Source organism: Sinohyriopsis cumingii, chromosome 9 (genome assembly GCF_028554795.1).
Source record: "Sinohyriopsis cumingii isolate HCF-2022 chromosome 9, ASM2855479v2, whole genome shotgun sequence".
NCBI lineage: Eukaryota > Metazoa > Mollusca > Bivalvia > Unionida > Unionidae > Sinohyriopsis > Sinohyriopsis cumingii.
In genome coordinates, this window is record NC_142969.1 from 69,678,610 (window position 1) to 69,695,931 (window position 17,322).

Sequence of the window (17,322 nt, forward strand, 5' to 3'; positions counted from 1 at the left end):
AATATGAGGACTTTGTATAGCGTCTAATCATTAAACTGTACAACAGTCATCATAATAATATGAGGACTTTGTATAGCGTCTGATCATTAGACTGTACAACATTCATCATGCAGTTCAACACAAATAACTTACACAATAGATGTATTTACAGCAGGTAGTTGCAGTTCATTGTCCAGATAATCTAAATATTAGATCATAATTTATCTTCGCACATTGATGTACTTTTGCATTTGTGTCGCAATTTAAGCAGATCTTGACTCGCAGTATCGATTATATTCTAGCTTGGAAATACTTATATCTCTCTAACCTGTTAGATTGTAATAAAGCGTATAATTCTTAGTTTCTCTTGACTTTTGAATCTCGTAAAAGCAAATTTGATTTGGAATTTGTAACAGTTCAAGCAAATACATAATCAGTATGTAGAAACATTGACTAAACTTTATTTAAATGCAATAAACCATCGATAACCTGTACAGATCACGTGTCCTACTAGCGTTCGCCCTGCTTGTCTTAATGTCTCCTCATATTAGCTACAACAACTTTGAGGAGATAATGTTATTTCTTATATCTTATGGATATGCTAACTTAATGCGATTTGTAACACAACAAAAACGGCTTAAAAACATCATTATATGCTGATAGGGAGCAAAATGACTTTTGACCTGAGAGATCCTTGACCCAATTGGTATTTTGAGAATGTGGCTCACGTGTCTAATCATTCCTTTCTTTAAACAAAAACTTTTACCAGCATACTGAGTGTCTTTTGTATCTCAGCATCGAAACGACCGATACAAGCCAATCCCTATTGTCCGTCTTTTGGGCGATTTGGTGTCAGGCCTATATCTGCAAATTAGGTAGTGCATGCCTTTTCAGCATCATGTTTCTGAATCTCGAGGCTTTTCGAAGTTAGCGAGACAAATCCAGATGGATGTTGGGAATTTTATGTCCAGGACTTTTTGAATAAATACCCACAGGTTCGAGGATTTTGTTTTGGTCTTTGCGTTTAATGTTTGATTTTTGGATGTTGCCACACTTCACCTGACAAATAGATTGGTTTGCTCTATATATTGTATTTATTGTTCGCCTGAATTATTGATTATTTATGAAGGAACATAATATTGACCAAAGTGTGAGAAAATCGCTTTGATATGGTAAATAAATTACTTGCGATTGACCAGCTAATGACAGTAATTTGTTAATTAACTAATTATTCATTTGAAAACCATCACCGATTATCCATAAGCAAAGAATGAATGGAGATGTAAGGAGTAATGGCACGTGAACTAGTTTTATTACAAGATAGTTGTTAATTAATTTTCACTATATATAGAGAGAGAGATAGATATGCGTGTGTGTGTGTAATGAGTGTGTGTGGGTGTGTGTTGCATGTACGTAATTTTCTAATTACATAACCTTGGTTCTTTAAGTCCAAAATTCATATGCTTCGCAATGCAGGACACTCTGATTAATTTATCTTATTTGCTTGACAAATATAACACTTCACATCAATGCACGAGCCTCCATCGTGGAGGTAGAATCCATCAGCTTCGGCCAGTTTACCACATTGATTAGCTCCACCACCAACGGGGTTAGTCACTGGATTGAAAAAGTAGCTAGCTGGTAACGGGTCTCCATTTAAAAATGACCAAACTCCATCAGTGCTTCCTTCTTTAGCTCCCACCCAGAAATCACAAGCAGGGGTACCTGCACATGCAAGAGTTTAAGTTGTCGTTAGCATAGATCTTCTTAAATATACAGACCCATCTTAAAAGCTAATTTAATATAAACTGTAATTATGATACAGGCTGAACATTGTCCGTCTTTTGTTTACAGAAAAGAATGTCATTTGCAAATTTGGTATGAAGCACATTTTAGGAAAGATCACATCTGAATAACGTCTCATGTATGTACAAGTCATATATATATATATATATATATAAACGATTTCGTTACAAGGGTTACGTTCTTAGCTAATAGAGAAATATTTGTTTGCAATATAAGATTACGTTAAAGATTTTGCAACTTATTTCTAAGTCTGACGTATCTATAGAAAATTGCAATCGGATTGGTTATCATGATTTTAAATGTCAGTTATGTATGTTTAATTAAATTATTTATTTGTTAGTTTACAACGTTTTTATATTTTATAACATGCTATTGTAATGTAACATTGCATGTTGGACTTGATTTTGTCCTAAACTGGATTCATTTCTGCTTGACCAGACTGACCTTTTTATTTTATTCATTGTCAACAACTAACGCATAGCTAAATTATTCTCTCTGTGTATGGGCTTAACATCAGGATAATTATTAATAGAAAAGGTGAATATATCGACTTGGGTCACAGGTTTGGAGTTTTCTTCGTGAATTTTATAGGTTAAGGTTTTGATTTTGTAAACATCCAGATCATTCTAGAAGGTTGTTTTCCATTTGGTAACGTATTTTATTTAGAAAATGCTAATTGTGACCTAGTGTAACTTTGCGGACTTGGCCATTCTTGCATTAAAGGACACCAGAAAAAAAACATTTCGTTTTATGTATGAAATTCGCTACAAATTTTAATTCGACTGTAATGTTTATAAATTAAATATCGCAGACGAGTAGTGATAATAAAATGCGGAAGATACCATGATTCCATAAATTACCGAGTTTTTCGAGTTTTGATTAGACGATAGATCACGTGGTCCCGTGATGCAATACTAGACAGTCCTCGAATACAAACATAAACATGGCAAGCGAGACAGGAGGAGACCTGATTTGGGATGCACATTCAAAAGTTGAATCTGCTTCCCAGATATGCTCATAACTATATATGTTGAGTTGTGTGTTAACAATGTGTCTAAGACATGACAGCAGAAAAGTACAACAGTAAGAAGGAGCTCATATTTCATATTTTGGAATTTAAAAGAAAAGCAATGTAATTTAAAATAAATACTTATGCATTGTGTCCTGTGCAAAATGTGATAAGGATTAAGTGATGGCGCAAAAAATTAAAAATTTACCACAATGCAATAAATTCATTTAAGAAGGATGAGGTTCAGTCGTATTATATGTAAATGACTTATTCATTACCTACCCCCAACATACACACAGACACGCACGCACACATACCACTTAAGAACTAGTATCTTGAAAATAGACACCCAACACCGAAACACTGAGAGATAATTTTGAATTCTGGGCGAAGAGACTATAACAGGGATCGACTTGTGCGTGAGACAATATCCATTACTGGAGAGGTGTAAAAGGCATTGAGAACGGTTTTTCATCGGTCTTAACTTAAGCATTAGTTTGAAGAAAAAATAAAAACAATATATAAATCTGCAAAGCAGAAATCATAAGTAATTAATTTAGACATTAAGAAGCTTCTTTCTTATGCATCGTTTACATTGTATTTTACATGCAGGCTATATTTAGCATATTGACAAATCTGATAATGTACATATGTCTGGTGTAATAGTTTATGTACTGTACACCACTGTACAGTGCTCAAAGAAATTTTTGTTTGGCACGGGCTCCGGGCTCGTGACTTTAATAAACTCACAAGCCCTGACTGCAATTCCACAACTCTCAAGCCGGGAGAAAAACCTCCCGATTTTTATGGTATTTCCACACCTACTTCCCGATTTCGTAATATCTCCCGCTTTTTCGCAGAGAACTGCCGATTATTACATTATGTATGTCATGTTTCCTTTCTTGGAAAATAAAAACCCGAACCATACATTTATAGATATAACGTATGCATCCAAAGATGACTTATTCTATTTTATCACCTGTGAATTTGTAGTTACGAAATCAGTGCCGGATTTAGGCTTAAGCTAAACAAGCTACAGCCTAGTCCCTCACAGTCTGAACATACAGTATAAAGGGGCATCTCAAATTTATTTTATACCAAATTTGGCCTCTGGAGCTTCCCATAGCTTAGGGCCTCGCTAGATCTAAATCCGGCAATGGACGAAATAATTAATATCACACGACATTTTTCTTTTCTTCACTAAATAGAGTGTTAAGATTAAATATTATTCACGTTAATTTCAGAATTTTTATAATCCACTACGACAGTACTATAGTATATAAAAAAAACATCCACCGATTAGCTTAAATCCCATCAATGAATGATCACTGTGTAATTTTCTTTGCAAACAAACTCGCATCTCCATTACCGTCAAAGAAACTCGATTGGTTAACACATGATATTCCTCTACCGTATATCTTAACGTTTAATTACCATGATTAAATTGAAAGAAGGAAAAAACAAAATATAACATGCAGTATATGTGCCCCCCCCCCCCCCCCCCGAACTAATTCCGAATAAATATTTTATTCTGTAAACAGTGTTACATGCCATAAGACTTAAACCTAAGGAAATACGGTGGGGCATAAAACTTGGGAAAAACAGTTGGCACATATACGGTAACTTGTGAATGCAGATTTGAACTGTTAAAATGAAGCCTCAAGCATCGTAAAGTTACAACAAAATAGATCATCAAACACACACTGTCGAACATGGTTTCATTGTAGTATGTCCGAAGGGAGGTCTTTTTCACAAGATCAATGCATGGACAAGGATTAACTGTTAATAAGTCACAATGGCTTTATAGCTTGTATACTTACGTCAAAACTTAAGCTATTTTGCAGTTTAGCTGACCAGAATATGAAAAAAGGGGCTTATCCTGGGGGATATTAAGGCGGATCACATGGAAAAATGGTGCGTCCCATGGGCGATCAAACATTAGGTCAAGGGGGTGAGGTCAATAGTCGCCTCCCCCAATTTATACTATAAGCCAGTTAATGTAAAACTTTGGTTTTATGCCTACCTTTGTTCTTTTAATCTCTACAATTTAAACTGCCCAAGGAATATTTTTATATCAGGTCCAATAATTACATATTACCGTTTATATATACTACATGTAATAGGCATAGACTGTTGTTGTTGTTTTTTTAAAAACTTTTTTAAAATAAATTTGTTAAGATTACTGAAAATTGTCTTGTCTCGAAACACGACCGGGTCAGGTGTTTAATTTTTTTCTTTTGCAACAATTCCATTTATTAAAATCAGATCTCAATTTCACCTAGGACAGTACTGATTTGATTTAGATTGTGCCTTGTTAATGCATGCATGTCAATCAGATCTCAATTTCACCTAGGACAGTACTGATTTGATTTAGATTGTGCCTTGTTAAGGCATGCATGTCAATCAGATCTCAATTTCACAGTACTGATTTGATTTAGATTGTGCCTTGTTAAGGCATGCATGTCAATCAGATCTCAATTTCACAGTACTGATTTGATTTAGATTGTGCCTTGTTAAGGCATGCATGTCAATCAGATCTCAATTTCACAGTACTGATTTGATTTAGATTGTGCCTTGTTAAGGCATGCATGTCAATCAGATCTCAATTTCACAGTACTGATTTGATTTAGATTGTGCCTTGTTAAGGCATGCATGTCAATCAGATCTCAATTTCACAGTACTGATTTGATTTAGATTGTGCCTTGTTAAGGCATGCATGTCAATCAGATCTCAATTTCACAGTACTGATTTGATTTAGATTGTGCCTTGTTAAGGCATGCATGTCAATCAGATCTCAATTTCACAGTACTGATTTGATTTAGATTGTGCCTTGTTAAGGCATGCATGTCAATCAGATGTCAATTTCACAGTACTGATTTGATTTAGATTGTGCCTTGTTAAGGCATGCATGTCAATCAGATCTCAATTTCACAGTACTGATTTGATTTAGATTGTGCCTTGTTAAGGCATGCATGTCAATCAGATCTCAATTTCACAGTACTGATTTGATTTAGATTGTGCCTTGTTAAGGCATGCATGTCAATCAGATCTCAATTTCACAGTACTGATTTGATTTAGATTGTGCCTTGTTAAGGCATGCATGTCAATCAGATCTCAATTTCACAGTACTGATTTGATTTAGATTGTGCCTTGTTAAGGCATGCATGTCAATCAGATCTCAATTTCACAGTACTGATTTGATTTAGATTGTGCCTTGTTAAGGCATGCATGTCAATCAGATCTCAATTTCACAGTACTGATTTGATTTAGATTGTGCCTTGTTAAGGCATGCATGTCAATCAGATCTCAATTTCACAGTACTGATTTGATTTAGATTGTGCCTTGTTAAGGCATGCATGTCAATCAGATCTCAATTTCACAGTACTGATTTGATTTAGATTGTGCCTTGTTAAGGCATGCATGTCAATCAGATCTCAATTTCACAGTACTGATTTGATTTAGATTGTGCCTTGTTAAGGCATGCATGTCAATCAGATCTCAATTTCACAGTACTGATTTGATTTAGATTGTGCCTTGTTAAGGCATGCATGTCAATCAGATCTCAATTTCACAGTACTGATTTGATTTAGATTGTGCCTTGTTAAGGCATGCATGTCAATCAGATCTCAATTTCACAGTACTGATTTGATTTAGATTGTGCCTTGTTAAGGCATGCATGTCAATCAGATCTCAATTTCACAGTACTGATTTGATTTAGATTGTGCCTTGTTAAGGCATGCATGTCAATCAGATGTCAATTTCACAGTACTGATTTGATTTAGATTGTGCCTTGTTAAGGCATGCATGTCAATCAGATCTCAATTTCACAGTACTGATTTGATTTAGATTGTGCCTTGTTAAGGCATGCATGTCAATCAGATCTCAATTTCACAGTACTGATTTGATTTAGATTGTGCCTTGTTAAGGCATGCATGTCAATCAGATGTCAATTTCACAGTACTGATTTGATTTAGATTGTGCCTTGTTAAGGCATGCATGTCAATCAGATGTCAATTTCACAGTACTGATTTGATTTAGATTGTGCCTTGTTAAGGCATGCATGTCAATCAGATCTCAATTTCACAGTACTGATTTGATTTAGATTGTGCCTTGTTAAGGCATGCATGTCAATCAGATCTCAATTTCACAGTACTGATTTGATTTAGATTGTGCCTTGTTAAGGCATGCATGTCAATCAGATCTCAATTTCACAGTACTGATTTGATTTAGATTGTGCCTTGTTAAGGCATGCATGTCAATCAGATCTCAATTTCACAGTACTGATTTGATTTAGATTGTGCCTTGTTAAGGCATGCATGTCAATCAGATCTCAATTTCACAGTACTGATTTGATTTAGATTGTGCCTTGTTAAGGCATGCATGTCAATCAGATCTCAATTTCACAGTACTGATTTGATTTAGATTGTGCCTTGTTAAGGCATGCATGTCAATCAGATCTCAATTTCACAGTACTGATTTGATTTAGATTGTGCCTTGTTAAGGCATGCATGTCAATCAGATCTCAATTTCACAGTACTGATTTGATTTAGATTGTGCCTTGTTAAGGCATGCATGTCAATCAGATCTCAATTTCACAGTACTGATTTGATTTAGATTGTGCCTTGTTAAGGCATGCATGTCAATCAGATCTCAATTTCACAGTACTGATTTGATTTAGATTGTGCCTTGTTAAGGCATGCATGTCAATCAGATGTCAATTTCACAGTACTGATTTGATTTAGATTGTGCCTTGTTAAGGCATGCATGTCAATCAGATGTCAATTTCACAGTACTGATTTGATTTAGATTGTGCCTTGTTAAGGCATGCATGTCAATCAGATCTCAATTTCACAGTACTGATTTGATTTAGATTGTGCCTTGTTAAGGCATGCATGTCAATCAGATCTCAATTTCACAGTACTGATTTGATTTAGATTGTGCCTTGTTAAGGCATGCATGTCAATCAGATCTCAATTTCACAGTACTGATTTGATTTAGATTGTGCCTTGTTAAGGCATGCATGTCAATCAGATCTCAATTTCACAGTACTGATTTGATTTAGATTGTGCCTTGTTAAGGCATGCATGTCAATCAGATCTCAATTTCACAGTACTGATTTGATTTAGATTGTGCCTTGTTAAGGCATGCATGTCAATCAGATCTCAATTTCACAGTACTGATTTGATTTAGATTGTGCCTTGTTAAGGCATGCATGTCAATCAGATCTCAATTTCACAGTACTGATTTGATTTAGATTGTGCCTTGTTAAGGCATGCATGTCAATCAGATCTCAATTTCACAGTACTGATTTGATTTAGATTGTGCCTTGTTAAGGCATGCATGTCAATCAGATCTCAATTTCACAGTACTGATTTGATTTAGATTGTGCCTTGTTAAGGCATGCATGTCAATCAGATCTCAATTTCACAGTACTGATTTGATTTAGATTGTGCCTTGTTAAGGCATGCATGTCAATCAGATCTCAATTTCACAGTACTGATTTGATTTAGATTGTGCCTTGTTAAGGCATGCATGTCAATCAGATCTCAATTTCACAGTACTGATTTGATTTAGATTGTGCCTTGTTAAGGCATGCATGTCAATCAGATCTCAATTTCACAGTACTGATTTGATTTAGATTGTGCCTTGTTAAGGCATGCATGTCAATCAGATGTCAATTTCACAGTACTGATTTGATTTAGATTGTGCCTTGTTAAGGCATGCATGTCAATCAGATCTCAATTTCACAGTACTGATTTGATTTAGATTGTGCCTTGTTAAGGCATGCATGTCAATCAGATCTCAATTTCACAGTACTGATTTGATTTAGATTGTGCCTTGTTAAGGCATGCATGTCAATCAGATCTCAATTTCACAGTACTGATTTGATTTAGATTGTGCCTTGTTAAGGCATGCATGTCAATCAGATCTCAATTTCACAGTACTGATTTGATTTAGATTGTGCCTTGTTAAGGCATGCATGTCAATCAGATCTCAATTTCACAGTACTGATTTGATTTAGATTGTGCCTTGTTAAGGCATGCATGTCAATCAGATCTCAATTTCACAGTACTGATTTGATTTAGATTGTGCCTTGTTAAGGCATGCATGTCAATCAGATGTCAATTTCACAGTACTGATTTGATTTAGATTGTGCCTTGTTAAGGCATGCATGTCAATCAGATCTCAATTTCACAGTACTGATTTGATTTAGATTGTGCCTTGTTAAGGCATGCATGTCAATCAGATCTCAATTTCACAGTACTGATTTGATTTAGATTGTGCCTTGTTAAGGCATGCATGTCAATCAGATCTCAATTTCACAGTACTGATTTGATTTAGATTGTGCCTTGTTAAGGCATGCATGTCAATCAGATCTCAATTTCACAGTACTGATTTGATTTAGATTGTGCCTTGTTAAGGCATGCATGTCAATCAGATCTCAATTTCACAGTACTGATTTGATTTAGATTGTGCCTTGTTAAGGCATGCATGTCAATCAGATCTCAATTTCACAGTACTGATTTGATTTAGATTGTGCCTTGTTAAGGCATGCATGTCAATCAGATCTCAATTTCACAGTACTGATTTGATTTAGATTGTGCCTTGTTAAGGCATGCATGTCAATCAGATCTCAATTTCACAGTACTGATTTGATTTAGATTGTGCCTTGTTAAGGCATGCATGTCAATCAGATCTCAATTTCACAGTACTGATTTGATTTAGATTGTGCCTTGTTAAGGCATGCATGTCAATCAGATCTCAATTTCACAGTACTGATTTGATTTAGATTGTGCCTTGTTAAGGCATGCATGTCAATCAGATCTCAATTTCACAGTACTGATTTGATTTAGATTGTGCCTTGTTAAGGCATGCATGTCAATCAGATCTCAATTTCACAGTACTGATTTGATTTAGATTGTGCCTTGTTAAGGCATGCATGTCAATCAGATCTCAATTTCACAGTACTGATTTGATTTAGATTGTGCCTTGTTAAGGCATGCATGTCAATCAGATCTCAATTTCACCTAGGACAGGACTGATTTGATTTAGATTGTGCCTTGTTAAGGCATGCATGTCAATCAGATCTCAATTTCACAGTACTGATTTGATTTAGATTGTGCCTTGTTAAGGCATGCATGTCAATCAGATCTCAATTTCACAGTACTGATTTGATTTAGATTGTGCCTTGTTAAGGCATGCATGTCAATCAGATCTCAATTTCACAGTACTGATTTGATTTAGATTGTGCCTTGTTAAGGCATGCATGTCAATCAGATCTCAATTTCACAGTACTGATTTGATTTAGATTGTGCCTTGTTAAGGCATGCATGTCAATCAGATCTCAATTTCACAGTACTGATTTGATTTAGATTGTGCCTTGTTAAGGCATGCATGTCAATCAGATCTCAATTTCACCTAGGACAGGACTGATTTGATTTAGATTGTGCCTTGTTAAGGCATGCATGTCAATCAGATCTCAATTTCACAGTACTGATTTGATTTAGATTGTGCCTTGTTAAGGCATGCATGTCAATCAGATCTCAATTTCACCTAGGACAGTACTGATTTGATTTAGATTGTGCCTTGTTAAGGCATGCATGTCAATCAGATCTCAATTTCACCTAGGACAGGACTGATTTGATTTAGATTGTGCCTTGTTAAGGCATGCATGTCAATCAGATCTCAATTTCACAGTACTGATTTGATTTAGATTGTGCCTTGTTAAGGCATGCATGTCAATCAGATCTCAATTTCACCTAGGACAGTACTGATTTGATTTAGATTGTGCCTTGTTAAGGCATGCATGTCAATCAGATCTCAATTTCACCTAGGACAGGACTGATTTGATTTAGATTGTGCCTTGTTAAGGCATGCATGCCAGCATTTTGAAAATACATTTACTTGTTCAATCAGCGCGATCAAAATTTCCTCAGGCAAACGAATTTCTATTTTGACAAACCCGACGGACACCTCACACTGAACACAAAATTGGCCCAAACTAAAATTAGACGGTCCCTGGGTGTCGGGCTATCGGATATTTTAGCACTGCTGGTGTAGATAAAAGATCTGTGAAATGATTATTGCATTTTGATGTTACTTACTCGGCCTTCTGCCTATTTTCGTAACTCACACGTTTAACACTTTTCCCAGGATTTAAAATATTCAACGATATGTCTGGAAAGGCACTCACTTTTAGTCTAGGCCTAGAAATTGCGTATCCTAGGGATGCCATTTTTTTTTTCATCATGCATCTCGTAACATTCCTTTGAAAAAAGTAATGAGAACAGAGTGCGGAATGGTGTAACTTTGAAATCGAATGGCTTGCAATAATGGATCCATACTTTCTTTATGTCTTAATCTTTTGGAAAAGAAAAATAAATGTTGTCCACAGTCTTTCCTTAATGTGCTTTTAAACCAGTAAGGAACGCAAAACGGCACTGTCTTTTACTCTGGCAAATACCAGTCCGGGATGCTGAAGTCGCGACTATGACGTCACATCACGAAAGTAATCGAATATGCGCTGAAATTTTGAATACGAGGTCACGGAAATTCAGCTCCTTGAAGATATGCCAATATTTAAATATTGGTATTACGGTCGCACATGATACCTAAGAATAAGGTTATATTGTTCTTTTAATATTATTCTATATTTCCATTGATTTCTGGTCTCCTTTAGCATCTATCACTTTCAAGTTGTATTATGTTGTGACCAGTTGGGCTCAATTTTAGTTTCTTCAAAGCATTGGATTCATGTAATTATTTTCTCTGGAAGGTACTCTGATAAAATTACTGGATAAAGACATTCACTGGAATTTATACTTGGAATAATATTACTGTGATTCAACAAACGACTGTTGACACATCTGCGCTCCATAGGCTATAGCAGACAAGTCATCATATTCAGTTTTATATTCCTTGAGAACTTGTACTGAGTTTTATTCTGGACTTTGAAGTCTTAGGACTTGTGTCTGGAATTGTTGGATTATTTTGAGACTTAATTCGTATTACCATAAGTTCTTTATTCTCATTGTCATTTTGTATTCTCGATAATAAACTATTTGTTAAAGTTTACAAAGGTCGCTATCTTTCACGTTTTGTTTGTTACTTATTTTAAGAGAATAGACTCGTAATATAAAATTAGGGGCTCTACTGTGATACGAATTTCTTAAAATATTTAAAACAACTTTGTGTATATATATATATATATATATATATATATATATATATATATATATATATATATATATATATATATATATGCGCACATTATTACTGTAGTACGTTCTTTGTCCTGGGTCATCTAGGCATGTAGTGATTTAAGTGGGTCACTTTTTCCTAACTCCTAAAAACAGAAGAGCTCAAAAGTATTCCTTCTGTACCTTGGTTGTATATCCTATTCTAGAAGTAGCTTGAATGGGGTGAGCATCGATATAGAAATGTATGGTTCATTTTGGGTCTATATCGTGCATACAGCATTGATAATGAATCAACTATAGTTGACATTCAGTCATCTATAAACTTCAAAGCCCCACAACAGTGTCCTTGTCCCTAAAGATTCAGACATGGTGCTCGAGCAATGGCAAGAAAGCTTGCTAGCTATGAAGTATAAATCTCATACCATTATCCCTTTGACTCTACATCTACACGATCGAACAAATTATTTGAAAATCCAGGCAATGGCATGAATTATTGACATTTTGCATTAACAGCGTATTGGATCACATCGAAAAGGAAAAGGTGTATGTGTGTGTTTGTGTGTGTAAACATGATTACGTTTTGTGTATGCTTTGTGTTGCATAGGAAAAATATGAACTTATCTTCTGGAATATTTAATATGGATAAAATAAGGGCTACTTTAAAGTTTAGTAATGAACACTGTAATCGATTCACACACACACACACACACACACACACACACAATGCATGTTTCAATTATTTTATGTAGTATGAATGATTTGAAAACAAAGTTCATGTTCTGGAGAGAGAGAGAGAGAGAGAGAGAGAACCTTTATTCGTATCTGCGATTTGTCGAATCTGGTTAAAATTTCCAGGATTAAGTCGTAAAAGATCCCCTCCATCAGCCTGACATGCCGTTCTTGCATTGGCGAACGATTTTCGATCTCCAACAGCACTGACAAAGCGGATACAAGTTTTCGTGCCCAAGGGGGTGGGTATGTAGTTTGCAGGACATGCTACAAAGAAAACCGCATACGGATATGCAGATAAGACTATATTAGGAGGTCGATACGGGTATGAATATAGCGACAGGGTCATTCTACAAAGCAAACAATGTGACGGTATAAGAATTAGAATTAAAGTCTACTGCTTTTAGGATTGGAAAATGTAATATCCCTTAGTATCAAGAACTATATAATCATCAAGTTTAAGGATATTTAGTATTCTAAGGAATAGGTTATCTTTTTAGACAGTTTACCATGTCGAACACTATGCTGTTTTGGCTTTTACTACATTAACAAGCAATGCACAAAACATATGTCCAAATTTGGCCAGATTTGCTTTAGTACAAATTCGTCGAGAAATATAAGTCAGAAGACCATTGAAACTTAATGAACTAGTCAAAGGTATAAATCATGTATTGAAATTCGAGTCCAAAATTATATTAGTCTGGTTCAACTAACGAACAGTACAAAGTGTGCATCAAAATACAAGTCGAAACTGTTACATTACTTATTTAACGAACCATCAGAAAAAGTTTGTATCGAAATACAAGTCAAAACTATTATATGACTTATTCAACAAACCAACAGTACAAAGCGTGTATCAAAATACAAGTCGAAACTATTGTATGACTTATTCAACTAACAAACAGTACAAAGCGTGTATCGAAAAAAAACCCCTATTGTATGACGTATTCAACCAACCAACAGTACAAAGCGTGTATGAAATACAAGTCGAAACTATTATATGACTTATTCAACCAGCCAACAGTACAAAGCGTGCATCGAACTACAAGTCGAAACTATTGTATGACTTATTCAACTAACCAACAGTACAATGCGTATATAGAAATAAAAGTCGAAACTGTTATGTCTTATTCAAACAACCAACAGTACAACATGTTCATCGAGATAAAAGTCGATTCAAACTTATATCAGATTGATGTACCCAACCAAGATATGTCTCGAAATTAAACGTTCATTTGATCTATTTTAGCCAATACATAATACATAGCGTTTCGGGAAACTCAGATCTCGCGTTCGTCCACAGATCACTGATATCGCTAACCAAAACAAAAAGGAATACACATGTTAAGAAATGCAAGTCCCAAACTCTTCCATTTAATTTTTTAGTTAAAAGTTCATTCTGACTATTTGGTCTCAGTTAATATGTCCAATTTTACAAATGTTGCAAACCCAACTCTGAAAACTGTCCTAAATATACGCAATATCACTTAAAGGATATGAGACACTGGAGTTAAACGAACAATTCAAACCAATCAAATCACTGGTATGAAGGCAAACTATTGAGTCATAAATGAAAGACGGGATCTGATTTGTCCACTTTGACATATGAGCAGGATCAGCATGTCAGGTGGAAGCATCAAGGTCATGTCTAAGGAATGCCTGCATCATTGTAGGCGGATGGGCGGGTCATTAAATCCACAGTTTGAATAAAAATGTAACTATGAACATAAACGAATAGAATATAAAGTCTAATACCAGCTGGGAATTAAAGTTGCTCAAATATTAATTGATGTAACCAAGCACTTTCATTTGTAAGATTTGTTTTAATTGGCATGTATCAATGGAGATACATGAATATATATATATATATATATATATATATATATATATATATATATATATATATATATATATATATATATATATATATGTATATATGTTGATACATACACTAATATATTACAATTTTAATCTCTCTTCTTCGTACGTATGATTCAATTAACGTTTAAATCATCATCCTTAATTCTAAATTGTTTTCTATTGAATACTTTACATTTGCTTCGCATTAACGTTCCTGGTTAATCTTGCTCAACACGTTAGCTCTTTTTTTGTTCATAAAAATGAGGATCTTACTGACTCCAGGTTGTCGTAGGATTCCGTCAGCCAGAGACAAAAGTGACATGCATAGGAACCCAGCTTGTACCAGAGTCATGATTAACCTAGTAGGCAAACAAAGCAAATATGGTTGTAAACGCGTTTAATAAAATAAAGATTATTATAAATAACCTTCTTTCATTGTCACCATTGGTGAGGACCATTCACCAATTATTGCAAATAAAACCACTTGTCACGTTTTGATATCTCAAATTTAACTCATTCTTCATAAAATAATTATGGTCATTGATTTGCCAAAGAACCATCCTTAAGATAGTAAAATTGAATATTATGATTATTTTTAAATAACATAATGATGAAAGATGAATCGATGGATGGTCTTAGTATTAGTGGTTCATTCAGAAACAACCAACACAACATAGGCTATCACTTCAATGTTATTACATATTTAATTTCAGTTCTCTTTATCTCAATGTCTGTGCTAAATATTCAAGTATTTGGGTCTCCTTTTTACCTTCAGAAATTGTTTGGTAAATTAATTTCCCTGTGATAAATATCATATCACATTAAGTATGATCAATGAGTTAGTTAAACACCAACAATTCCACTAGATGCATCTTCCAGATCAAGTACATTCTCTTCTATCAACCAGTTTCATATAAAAATGAGTGGTAAGTTCAAAACACGACATAATTATAAAGGTCACCATGTCGTTTATGGGCATAGTACAACATTATGAATTTATATTATCATGCGCCTTCATTGTACTATATTCCCATAAGGCTTATGGCGAATGGACTGACTGATTTTGAGATTTATTTATCAAAGCACACTAAATAGATAATATTTGGTCCATAATAACTCATGTACCTTTATATTCCTTATTTCTAAATCAGTTTTATTATTTTATTCTACATAAATTCGTCCTATTCGAATACTTATTGAAGATTTGGATAACGCTGTAAGAATAAAATATACATCTTTTAAATACAGATTATATTTATCAAATTTAGTTGGTTTAGGTGAACTCATGACTTCACTTTAGTATTATTCATATAATATAGACATAAAGAGGATTTTGGTAGTACATTGTTATGAAATGTCTCGTAAGTTCGTTCTTTTCTTTCTTTTTGGTCCTGGTTTTCCTAAAGCTTAAAGATGTAACAAAATCTACTTACTTATTTGGCAATATGAACAGGAGTCCGTTGACTAAATCTCTATTGCGACTTCGTTGTCGAATGACTTCTTTATATAGGCATGAATGTCACATGACTGTAAATGAAAACTATTGTTTGATTTTCAAATAGCCCAAACTGACACAGCGAATCCGCCCCACAAGTCCTCCAGCTAGTATTAAAGTCATATCCTGTCTCTAATATATGACATTACTAGCATCAAATATTGAAGACATCTTGATTTTGTACCTGGTCTTTTTATTTCTCAAACAACCTAAGCGAATCAAATTATGCCGCACATCCATTTAAATGCATATATTATCAAGTTAACAATATATTGCTTTAAAGGCAGCCCCTGGGTCACAAAAATAATTTTTGGAATCTAAAAGAGAAATGCCCTTGTGGCAATTGTACTTGTTTTTCTTTGAACTATACGCTTTACGTCAACGGTTGATGTTTTTATACGTGCTGAACGGCAGCGAGGAGACATGAAGACAAACTTTCTCGTTGTAATACGTGCTGAACGGCAGTGAGGAGACATGAAGACAAACTTTCTCGCTGTAATACGTGCTGAACGGCAGTGAGGAGACATAAGGACATAAGCTTTCTCGCTGTGATATGAGGGTAGACAATGAACTACCCACAAATTGTGAATATATATTTTATTCTTTTCCGAGATATGTCGTGGCCCATTTAGACAGCACGTGCATCCATATACAAAGTCATGATTAAGAAAATCGTTTCTTCCTTCACTTGATTCATACGTCTCTTCAAATTCTATTATGACGGTGTCCCCAAATAATAGAAAACTGCATGGGAAACATACCGTGTCTAGTCCACCTTTCGTTTCTTTTATATATGATCAAACTTGCTTCTAAGAATATTATTGTCTGACACATATCTAACCGTATATTAATCTAAAAAGATATGCAGCTATCTTTGCATCAGTGAGATTTTTTTTATATGTGTTCTTTTACAGTGCTGTGGTAAACCATTTCTTTTTTACAATCGGGTGCTGTTAATATGCTTTACCTAAAAAATGTACATATCTGAATATTTATCTCACGATTTATACGACATAAGTTGAATCACCCAGGACTAATGTTATATTAAGCCATGGAATGACTCCAATAGTGTTTTATTATCTGTTTCCGGGTTAATGCATTCCTACAGAATCCATTTCTTTTATTCTCTGAAGGTTTCAGCGTATGCAGCGTAATTTAAAATGTACCATTATTAGAGCTTATATCTCGTCAATAACACCAGTTCTAAGAAAACTCACAAAGAAAACGACTGTATTGTAATTATG

The 17,322-nt window shown here is 34.7% G+C and overlaps 1 protein-coding gene across 1 annotated transcript; it reads right to left on the reverse strand.

The window, feature by feature from the left end:
* Window positions 1–1,269: 1,269 nt before the first annotated feature.
* LOC149791991 (tetranectin-like protein) lies at window positions 1,270–16,175 on the reverse strand. Its single transcript, XM_089969314.1, has 4 exons — window positions 16,017–16,175; window positions 14,857–14,942; window positions 12,805–12,990; window positions 1,270–1,704 (listed from the first exon to the last, which is right to left on the reverse strand). Exons 2-4 carry the CDS (start codon window positions 14,933–14,935, stop codon window positions 1,466–1,468), a joined length of 504 nt encoding a protein of 167 aa, XP_089825440.1. The 5' UTR covers window positions 14,936–14,942; window positions 16,017–16,175; the 3' UTR covers window positions 1,270–1,465.
* Window positions 16,176–17,322: the final 1,147 nt, after the last annotated feature.

What these genes read in the sequence shown, in the direction of transcription:
- LOC149791991 (XM_089969314.1), bottom strand. Translation starts at nt 14,935, where the DNA reads ATGACTCTGGTACAAGCTGGGTTCCTATGCATGTCACTTTTGTCTCTG. An exon ending in CCTACGACAACCTGGAGTCA is followed by an intron (nt 12,991 to 14,856) that starts GTAAGATCCTCA and finishes TTTTCTTTGTAG; the next exon opens with CATGTCCTGCAAACTACATA. An exon ending in AATCGCAGATACGAATAAAG is followed by an intron (nt 1,705 to 12,804) that starts GTTCTCTCTCTC and finishes TTGCATGTGCAG; the next exon opens with GTACCCCTGCTTGTGATTTC.